We start from the raw sequence: 11,945 nt of genomic DNA on the forward strand, positions 1-11,945 counted from the left end.
GCAGAAGTTTAATTTGGTTTTCAGCAGAAGTTGTCAAACCTTTGTATATGGAACGAAGAGGTTGTGTGTGAAAGAACCACCATCATCGGCAACCGTACCTTTGTTCTCGTATTTCTTGCGTGCTTGTCTTAAACGAGTTTTTTAAGCTATAAATTATTCTCCACTAGTTGACACTCCCGCCAAATAATCCTCTCCAGACTCTAAGTGTTCCATTCCTAATCCATTCACGACAGGTTTAAATCGGGGAGAACGTGTCCCCCTCGGTGACAATACAAACAACAAGATTCAAGTTTATTGTTTCCAAGACTCCCGTTCTTCCAGTACTGCAGAATAGCACGGAAGTATCGATTGACAACAAGGCTTAATTAGCACTGGAGGGTTAATGCATTCAAGTGTGCTTAATAATTGAGTTTGGTCTGATTGATGTGGCTGCATGTTAACCCCTGTGCTGTTGGGTTTCGTGACATATTACACATGATCATTGATTTGGGGTTCGCCACTACTTTGAATGGCACGAACAAAATAACGTCAGTCCTTTTTACACTTGGGAAAACAAACAGACCGAACCCATTTACAGGATGACAAAAAAGTTATAGAAATTACTCAGATCGATTTTGTATCGCCTATATCAACTATGTATATATAAATAAAACATCATCTCCCTGATTGAAGTCAATATGGTCATTGGTTAGAGTAAATGCATGCTCATGTATGTTTGATTTTTAATGGTACAATATTTGATGAAATTAGATGAAGTTTCATCTCCACAAATGGTTATGATTTAAAAGCTTACAATAATGAAAATAAATATAACATTCAAATGGCTCCTATTTGGTTCTGTTACGATGATTTTGTCGGCTATCATAAATGAATGAATTCCGAGGGATAATGTAGTAAAGCTCGCTGTTATCGTGTCCCAATTTCGTAGATCGATGCTCATGTTGAGGTGACTGGTCCTGACTTGATTATTTACAAACCACCGCTGGAATACTGCTGAGTGCGGCATAAAACTAGACTCATACACTCACGCGTTTGCCATCAATATCACACCTTGACAGGGAATCGGAAAGTAATGCACGGGAATGCCCACAAATCTAGTTTCAGGGTAAGTCAGCGGATCCTGACATTTCCCAGGGACGCAACTACTCCTCCGAATATTACATCGGGAGAGTTACAGACACCTTGGTTATGCATGAAGACCTTGAATGTCTCTGTTCTGCCACGGTAACCTGATCTCTGATGGATCAATACTCGTGTCTCTTCGCCAATGAAAAGATTGTCTGTGTTTGTGTACAAAACATTAACAAATAGGCAAAATGAACAGATACATAATACTCAAACTAAAGGCGTTGGAATAGGATGACTTATGTTTTTCTGGATGTAAGTATACAATTGTTTGTTGAGGATGAAGCTAGTCTTGCCAACATCCTTCATTCTGACGTTTATAACGGCGTCAGCTCGACATGATGGCTCCGAGAAAGGTGAATATGAAATATTTATTCCACAGATATTACCGAGGTGAAAAAGATTATTTCAAAGGTCAAACGGAAAAGCTGATATTTCAATCAGTCGTTCTTTGTACCGACGTAGGCTGGGCTAGGTATTAATGACAGCTACATTGATGTCTTCCTATACATGTTTCTTATTTCAATAAAGATGTCGGAGCTTGCGTATATGATGGCAGGCGTCTGGAGAACATTTTGGCTATCAGAAAACTTTATGAATATTTCTCCTCCATCTTGATATAAGATATTGGGACAGTCACTTTGAATGCAGACATTGTAATGTCAAGGGAATCACTATTAAGATGGTGTAATTGCTTTCAAGGGTCAAACTGACCTTAACCATACATATAACTCATCAGCCTTTCTGGCAGAAGTGGATTGCAGAATATCAATGACAGCATTCTGCTAAATAGTTCCAACATATTTGGTACCGCCTTCAACGGCCCTTTACTTGGGTGAAAAACACATCCACCCTCATTTACTGACGACATCGTCATAGGGAGCGTTCCTAAATATTGTTCCTGATCAGAGGCGACATGGTTCGCGAGCTGGCAAAGAGACAATCCTGATTCTGGGTTTTCCTTGTACTGAGTGTCTTTAAGGCGAAATCAATTTGTTCACAGTTACCATCATAAAGTGTCCCTTTCACTATCTGACATTTAAATGATCACAATCCTGTACACAACCACGACGCCCTTGTTCGTCTCTCTCTATAAATATATTTGTCTCTACATACGCTTGTAGTAACCCTTTGTATAGTCAATGACATCACAATCCCGTGTACATCTGTGGCGTTATTCCCTACATATGCTTTTCAATAACTGGGTGTAATGCTTCATATATGATATTTACATCATTCATAACCTTCAGTACATTTATACATGTATGTCCTTGTATATATCCTTTTCAGTACATTTATACATGTATGTCCTTGTATATATCCTTTTCAGTACATTTAAACGAGACACAACCCTCTGCACATCTATATGCACATATATGTTATGTACATGCATTGCTAGGAAGAGTATGGAAATGTAACAAAAGAGGGGAAATAAAATAAAAAAACCCTAATAGATCTTAATACATTTAAAGTGTTAAACTTTAATATATATGATCAATTTATTAAACGAACCAGGAAACGAATGACTCCGTGATCTGTTTCAAATCAACAAGATTTCTCCAGCATACAGTTACTGCATGTACATACTCGGCTGTCGTTGTACAAGGCGATCTTAGCGCTAAGGTGACCCTTATTAACACAGACTTATGGTAATCTGAGCGCTAAGGTGACCCTTATTAACACAGACTTATGGTAATCTCAGCACTAAGGTGACCCTTATTAACACAGACTTACGGTAATCTTAGCACTAAGGTGACCCTTATTAACACAGACTTACGGTAATCTTAGCACTAAGGTGACCCTTATTAACACAGACTTACGGTAATCTTAGCACTAAGGTGACCCTTATTAACACAGACTTATGGTAATCTTAGCGCTAAGGTGACCCTTATTAACACAGACTTACGGTAATCTTAGCACTAAGGTGACCCTTATTAACACAGACTTATGGTAATCTTAGCACTAAGGTGACCCTTATTAACACAGACTTACGGTAATCTCAGCACTAAGGTGACCCTTATTAACACAGACTTATGGTAATCTTAGCGCTAAGGTGACCCTTATTAACACAGACTTACGGTAATCTTAGCACTAAGGTGACCCTTATTAACACAGACTTACGGTAATCTTAGCACTAAGGTGACCCTTATTAACACAGACTTACGGTAATCTCAGCACTAAGGTGACCCTTATTAACACAGACTTATGGTAATCTTAGCACTAAGGTGACCCTTATTAACACAGACTTACGGTAATCTTAGCACTAAGGTGACCCTTATTAACACAGACTTACGGTAATCTCAGCGCTAAGGTGACCCTTATTAACACAGACTTATGGTAATCTTAGCACTAAGGTGACCCTTATTAACACAGACTTATGGTAATCTTAGCACTAAGGTGACCCTTATTAACACAGACTTACGGTAATCTCAGCGCTAAGGTGACCCTTATTAACACAGACTTACGGTAATCTTAGCACTAAGGTGACCCTTATTAGCACAGACTTATGGTAATCTCAGCGCTAAGGTGACCCTTATTAACACAGACTTACGGTAATCTTAGCACTAAGGTGACCCTTATTAACACAGACTTATGGTAATCTTAGCACTAAGGTGACCCTTATTAACACAGTCTTATGGTAATCTCAGCGCTAAGGTTGATTTGTACAGCGGCGGATCATATGATCATTAATGCCTCCATCTGGACACATGAGATCTACATTTTAATAAATGATTTTATATTATTGTAACATGTCTGAAATTGATTACCCTACTTCAATACAGTCTGCCCATTATTTGAATATTTGTCAAGAAGATGAAGAAGAACAAGACGTTTATAAGATTTCCGCCTTGTCAAGAATAAAATTCATGGGATAGCACTTGTGTAAAGGACAGGTGAGACGAATATGGTATATCAATACATATCATATATCGACATACTCCTTACAATAGATTCCAAGAACACAAAGTCTCGCCCACAGGCAAATTCACTCATAATCTCTATATATCTGTAGAAACTGTGATTGTCTGACATTTTGAACGAATTCAACAACACATTAATATAGTCTCGTACACGACATCGTGGACTACTGCATCACAACTACGTGGAGGTGTCACTTCTTTATTCACACTGACGTCATCGTGATAACCCGGGGCTGCACCGTCATAATTATGCTGACGTTTTTGTGGTACAAATTAGCGCGTTATTTAGAAGGATATTGTCTTACTCCACAGGATCTCGATGTATAAAAGTAAAAACCGGTCGTCATATATTTGTCTTAGATACGATTGCCATGGTAACGATTGCCATATGGGTTTCATCGTGGTGCAAACATCACTGAGGAATGAAATCAAACTGAAAGTACTTGCCTCAATAAACGTATTCAGCATTCTTTCAAATATCGCTCATTTTCCCTTACACCATTAATTTCACATGAACTGATAACGTTAATATCGTTTCGCTTTATTAAAAGCTAACAAGTCCCATCATGTTGTGTTCGATAGGAAGACCTGGAAACCGGCGAATGATAGATTAACCATCCCACGGAGTGATTTCTGTCCTTGCCCTAGAGCGGGGTAGCATGCTTTCCGATGAAGGAGTAAGTATACACTCCGAAACGTCGTGCCGTTCACAATAAAGAAGTCAATCCATTTTACTTATCTCGTGCATTTCACCTCTGAATGACCTTAAAAGATTTAATCTCACACTGTTCAGATTCAGTCTAAAATAATAACCAGTGGCTCAGATCTGTGAGTTCAACGTGTTTCTTTCGGTACTTTGATATTGTTTTGTGTATAGCTTGTATCTACACTGTAGCACTATGATGCGTTAAACTGGCATTATTTCTGCATATTTTTTATCTTGAACTTTGGTGCTCCTTACTCAGACGTTACTTGAGGAGCAGCGAGATAACCCACAGGTCAAGACGTCCACTCGTCACGCCGAAGACTCAGGTTCTATTCCCCACATGGGTACAATGTCCGAGGCCCATTTCTGGTGTCCTATGATACTGCTGGAATATTGCTAAAAGCGGCGTAAAACCACACTCACTCACTTTATTTAAGAATGGGTGTTTCGTGCGCCGTCTGGTCGGACAGTACATATTGTATGTGTAAAATAAAAATTTAACGACACATCCGTGCACCAAGTGACTGTAGAGTTTCATTCGTATAACATTGGCACGGATAACGGTTAATAACGTTACACGGGCAATACACGTCGTACGTTATAGGTTTACATTAGGTGATACACCAGTACATCTGGATGGTTCGAAACTACAAAGTTCTGCAATCACATTAAAGCACATTGTCGGGGATTTATCATGCAATCAATGGTATTGTATCCACAATGCCCTACATCGTCCATACCACCTCCACGCAACACTGCCATGCCAGGACACGAAACCCCTGTACTGATAAACACTAATACTTCAACACTATTTCCTCGTCTCCATTAACCAGTGAATTACTCAAACAGGGCGCGCCAAAGGCTAACCTTTCATTCCTGAAGAAACATTCACGTATTTTCAATAGGTTTTAAAAACGAATGTGTCACCTGTGTAAGAGCGGCCTAAAGGAAACGCCGAGCTTGTTCAAGTATACCTGTGCGCACACCTGCCGCGTTTAAATTCCAGCCTGTTGAAAGATTTACTTTAATCACATTCTTAAAGGGTTTCGCTGGCACTGGAGCGGTAAGAAAACACTGTTTGATTTCACCGTCTAAATTATACGCTGACCTCTTGCTATGTACTTATACAACACTGACGCCTTAAGGCGGATATATTGACACAGACCATTTAAACACACTTCCACATCGTCTATAGACTGGAATATATGACAGGCCGGGTAGATTTATAATATCTGTATATAACATATAGCTTCATATATATCATGCATCGACAAAAAATCAGTAGAAATACTTATCCTACGCTTGTTCTGATACAGTCTGGCTTTTGAGACAAATCGATTCTACTACATGTTCAAATGTCACCTGGAAGTTGTCATTTTACCCACCTTTACTCTCAGCTGCAACAATCCACGCCAGGACCAAGCTGAAGATGCAGTAGCCGTTCAGGTTCATCTTGGAAGCTATCTCAGTCCACCCAAGTCCACTAAACGCGGTGTTTGGTCGTATCACAGTAGCCCACACTTGACTCCGGGAGAGCAACGTTTACTGGGAACAGTCTGTGTAGTGAGATGCGTGCATGTATGGAACACCAGACTCGACACAATTCCTAAATACTCGCATAGACAAATCTTTAACAAAGCACTGATCAAGTTGTCTTCAGCAATATGCCGTGTTGACGCAATTCAAATGTAATAAAAACCCGGGTCTACTGATGAACAAAAGAAACACACGGAGCTAATTGAGTCCTGAGTGGACGGTTTATACAGCGGCGCCGACGCGTTTCCATAGATTGATGTATCGAATGAATCAATAGTGTAAAGCAATGGAATCGTTGGGCTTGCTATGGGAAAGGGGCAAGTGCATCGTGTTCGCCGACTCATAACCCACCACCATACCAACCTGCAATAACCACAACCAGCTGTAATTATTCAAGCAATTATTCATGGATGCCTTATGAAACTCACAAGGGACAGAAGCAGAGTTATGGCGGTGATTGCACATAACTGCAAAGACAACAATGGATTTGTTTGCTAAGAAGTTTATAGCAGGTGTGTCTGTCAACAATGACACAGAGATGGTATTTACAGGTAGACAGTACAGGTACACGCTTTTGTTGTGGTCATTTTTTGTTGTTGTAACTGAGTGATTGGTTGCACGCTTGGGTAAACAGCGTCTGGGGTATTGGTGCAGGTTCCCACAAGCCTGGTGAATAGCTGGTGTATGGCTGTTGATTCATCGGGAAGGTTTAGTGAATGTGAAATGGAGATCGCGAGATTAAAGGTTGAATTAAACTGTGAATTGTAGCGACAATCGTTTCAACAAGACGTCAAATTGTACGGAACAGCTGAATGGATCAGCTGTAGTGCCAGATATGCACTAAGTCCAACACTGTATTGACGAAAGCACGAACGAATGAACCAATCAACAAACCAGCCAACCAGCCAGCCAACCAGCCAGCCAACCAACCAATCAACCAATCAATCAACAGACAAATCATTCAACCATCCAACCAAATACGGGGCATACACGTTGCATCCGTGGTGAGAATCCTTTGGTTGGGTAACAAAACTACGGGAGATAACTCTTACTTATCTTTAATTCCCGCCAGACCTGTGGTTTTCTGACTTCAGTTTGAACCCAATTATCATATTCCGGCTGAAGGAATATGGGACAAAATAAATATTGTGTATTGTGTTCACGGCCTTGCAGAAAAGAGGAACGTATTTGTAATCGTGAATTTAACGCAGCTAGTTTCATGAAACAAATGGCCTTCTGCCATGAACGGAACAAGAGCAGCTTATAATATGACCTTATGTCCATTTATGATTTTATGGCCTTGGGGTTCAAATCCAAAATACAACGTGGATTTGCACCGATTAATTTATCAGTGTTGGTGCAGTAGTTCCGTTTTAGAGGATATTAAACGGTTTGTAAATTTTCCCGATATTATCAAACATCAAGCGAACGTGGACTGTGGAGCGATCGAAATATTTTTAAAGCACTTCACAACAAACCTTCTCCAACAAAGGACCGTGAACAGACCTTTTCAATAATACTGGGGGTTGGATAGTAGATGAATTCACTGATGTTTGGGCAGAGAGAGTGGATTAAGTCATCGTATCCGACTAAAGCGGAAACACGCGATTGGATCTGCATGAAACGCTTCCGATGTCTCTTTCGGACCGGATGTCGTAACCGACGCCCCAGCATGTTCGCAGCAAGATCGTCACTAGAGCTGGAATGTACGGTTTCACATCATTTGTGGTGCCGAAAATAGTAAGAGGAGAAGCTTGTATTGTATTTGGTCTATGCTGGAGGAGGCACATACATTGCCTCTGAACGATCGTTTGCGGAATAAAGGTTATTTCTACAGAGACAAGAAGTAACGTAGTGCCAGATGCACAAAATCATTCTCGTATTCAGTACAATATCTTTAGTAAGATCAACGAAATACGTGCATTTCCCAGAACATTTCAGTTGTAAATTCACATTATTCTCACCATTATCTTGATTTTAACACCGCAAATTTGCCTTAGAGTACACACGAGACAGCTCGGTGCAGTAATATTTGGACCTCCATGGGTACCCGATCTAATACTCATGGAAAGCGATTTAGTGACATCGTTGATGAGAGATAATTGTGTGTTGTTTTCTGTCCACAATTTGGGACATACTGACGATATGAACTGTTTCATGTTCTATTATGCGGTCTGAGGACAGGCGGTTGAAGAATTTAGTGGTGTAGGAAAGGTTTCATCACAGACTAGTTGGTGGGAAAATGTTTCACCGAAAGAGTTCCCCATGTCAGTATAGCTCATACATACTTTGCAATGTGTTGTACCACAACACCAACAGGCCTCCCCACCCTGGCGACTATATCCTTCGCAATACCGGTATTGTTCATGTTGTACACCTCTGCCGGAAATGACGTAACCCTGGCCGTTGGGTCGATCACGTGGGGTGCTGTTGGTATCAACACAAACGTCCAGCGATGGTGCCTTGATACACCTCAGCTACCCTAGCTACAGCTGAAACAACACCTTCAGCTACCCTAGCTACAGTTGAAACAACACCTTCAGCTACCAATACCTCAATGACGTTGTTTCAAATGCTTCCATTAGCCGTCGAGCCACCTGGTGGTTGAAGCGGTACTTACAGAATGTTTTCACAACTAAAATCATTTATTGACCTCTTCAGGATTGTCCACTGACATCCATCCCGTATTTTTTATGTGATGTAATTGTCTGTGTGATTACTTTCGGGTAATGCACTTGGTTGTCGCTGTTCTGATGACGCCAATGATGTCCTCCATTCTAACTCATCCTGGCTACCGCGCGATCTGTAAACAACAGGAACTGGATCAGGCAAGTGATTGACATCTGGTATACAATTGAATTTATCAGTTCATCCAAACGAGCCTGACTACTCGATTTGTTAGCATTCCGTTTACGGCAATTGTGATTTGTTGACTCTGAGTTCTGTCCCGGATGGTGATGGTGGGGTGGTCTTGTGGTTCAAGCGTTGACTCGTCACGTTAAAGACTAAGGTTCGATTGCCCACATGGTATATTTCAGGTGTCCCCCGTCGTGATAATGCTGGGAATTTTCTAAAAACGGCGTAAAGCTATACTCAGTCACGTTATCCCGGATGTGAAAAATCACAACGACACTATCAAATGTATATTATATTTGCGCGGTCTATATTTAATGCGTTAATGTCTTTCAATACCGCCCATGCATTTCTAACATATTTACTTAAATGTTTTGATGGGTTTTATCACATACTCAAGCTGCACGAAGCAGGTACGTGGCATTGTCAAACATTGTAAGAAAGGTGAGCCCGCTGCACTATGCCAATACTGACTGAAAACATGTTTACAGATTATTTCAGAACCTCCTTTTGTAATATATCAGAGAGTGCATGGGTTCGCGGTATGAAGTACGTACTCCGCTGAGGTGACAGACGTAGACGTCAACTCTCACACATTTATTACACATGTCACGCAAAACTGCGTTCATATTACAACACATGAAAAACAAAAATGTGTTAAAAATCACACATATAGGTTTGAAGTCATTATTTTTTGGAACTTTTCTCAGAAAGGAATTTGCGTTGACTTAAAGGAGTTTCGAGACTCACTGGTACGGGAGGGCGGCCCTTCAGCCCCTGCATGTCAAGATTCTTTTCTCTCTTGGGGCTGTAAGCTGTGAACAGATATGTATTACCCGTACAAGTGATCTTCAGTAACCCATGCGGGGTCGTGTGGTCAGGCTCGCTGACTTGATTTACACATGTCGCCGGTTCCCAATTGCGCAGAACGAGGTTCATGCTGTTGATCAATGGATTGTCTGGTCCAGGGTGGATTATTTACAGACCGCCTCCATACAGCTGGAATATTGCCGTGTGTGACATAAACCTACACTCACTCACTCACAATCAGGCCATCATTCTGACAGACAGGGGCAGCAACTCTGCAAAGCAAACTATGGCGCTAAAGACCACGAGGCACCAATATTACCCGTGAGTGTCAAGCGCCGACACAAACTACATCGGTATGACTGCAGCTGGATCATCTTATATGGCAACGACTAAAAGAATATGTAATTCCAAAGCGCCTAGCTGGTGATCAAGTTGTGCATATGAATCTTTGACATTTTCGAAACGACAGTAAATATCGATTAAACTTTCAATTGTATATGACAGGAAGTTTTACCAAAAAATACGCCTGTTCCATTGCTTCCCTTAAATGTGTAAATATGTTTCCAGACACCCGGACTACATCTGCATGCAAACCATGGATTCATAATCCCGTTTAAATGTTTTGAATATGGGGATGTTTTTAACGCTGAAATTGAAAACAATGTTCGCTAGGGGAAGTAGAAAGTCTTTGCTGCAACCCGGTTCGACCTTGTCATCGGAAACAAATAAAAGTCAAATAAACAGGGCGGTGGCATGGAGAACACACATAACGACCTTTTGCTAAAACACTTATTGATTTGCCATGTTCATATCAAGAAGAGCATGCCTCCTACATAACACTTGGGCAATTAATTCATTCTGATATCAGACCAAGAAACAGCCCTAATGGAGATGGAGGTGATGAGGCAACGACCTTAGTGGCATGCCTCGTTGCAATGTTGCTGAAGATTTGAAATCGTTACCGAAGATGTCCTCAGCTCCTCCTCTAAACTCTCTCAATATCCGGACTCTGTGACAGAACCGGACAGAAGGATTATTAGTGAACACGATCCTGTTCAGAATCCCGGAACACCGCTACATTTTGATTAACATTCCTAATTGTACTGAGCGCGGAAATGTCCGATGTTATCTAAAACTATGACTTGTGTCAAAGACCGGAAGATTCGAAAATCCTTACCCTTCCCCGAAATCGTCATTAGCTAGAGTTGGTAAACAATATTTTAGTCTATGGTCAACAAATTGAAGTCCTGTGCAGCCAAATCAGTATTTGGAGGATCACAGAATACAGATGAGCTCTGATGACACATCTAGCTAAGGTACACCGGTGGTCTGGTGTTGGCGTCAGGGCTTGGATCTCGTGTTAGAGTAAGTCACAGGGGAATATAGGATATGGGATGTCTGGAACAGATACACTCAGTGAAATGTATTCCTCGGACAACCCAGGGCGACACCCGCTTGGTTCAAGGGATCCTGTGATAGGATCTTCATGGGACACCACCAACATATCTCCAAATGAAGCCACCAACGGTTCTCTACGGGACATCACAACAGATCTCCACATGACACTACCGATATATCTCCACAGGACAGTACCAACAGATCTCCATTGGACACTACCAACAGATTTCCATGGGACACTGCCAACAGACCTCAACTGGACACTACCAACACATCTGGATACAAGGGATCTAATATGTCACAGGTCTCCAGAAAACCAGTAATTGACTCTCAGGCTCTAATCTGGTCTACAACAGTTGAAACGCATGGGGTATTAGATACAGATTCTGCCACAGAAGAACCAGGGTGACAGTCAGAACCATGAACTGTGTTTAACACCATTGCTTGAAGACTATTTCAGATACATCACGAGTTTTGCATGTGATGCCGATCTCGGACACATGCAACCTTGATGATACCCTCAGCATGTGTATAGTGGTGAGGAAAACTGAACACAAACCCTGCTATGGCTTGGAGAGACACTACGTATGTAATGT

At 41.2% G+C, this 11,945-nt stretch overlaps 1 protein-coding gene across 1 annotated transcript in view; it reads right to left on the bottom strand.

Annotated features, from left to right (window-relative positions):
• Nucleotides 1-6,418, bottom strand: part of LOC137297409 (properdin-like) — a 30,984-nt gene extending 24,566 nt beyond the window's left edge. Inside the window, exon 1 of the mRNA XM_067829415.1 lies at nt 6,138-6,418. Coding sequence (XP_067685516.1) covers nt 6,138-6,204 — 67 coding nt within the window. The 5' untranslated portion in view covers nt 6,205-6,418. The remainder of the gene's footprint in view (nt 1-6,137) is intronic.
• Between the last annotated feature and the right edge of the window lie 5,527 nt (nt 6,419-11,945).

The sequence above is a fragment of the Haliotis asinina genome, chromosome 9 (assembly GCF_037392515.1).
Source record: "Haliotis asinina isolate JCU_RB_2024 chromosome 9, JCU_Hal_asi_v2, whole genome shotgun sequence".
In the NCBI taxonomy this organism is placed as follows: Eukaryota; Metazoa; Mollusca; class Gastropoda; order Lepetellida; family Haliotidae; genus Haliotis; species Haliotis asinina.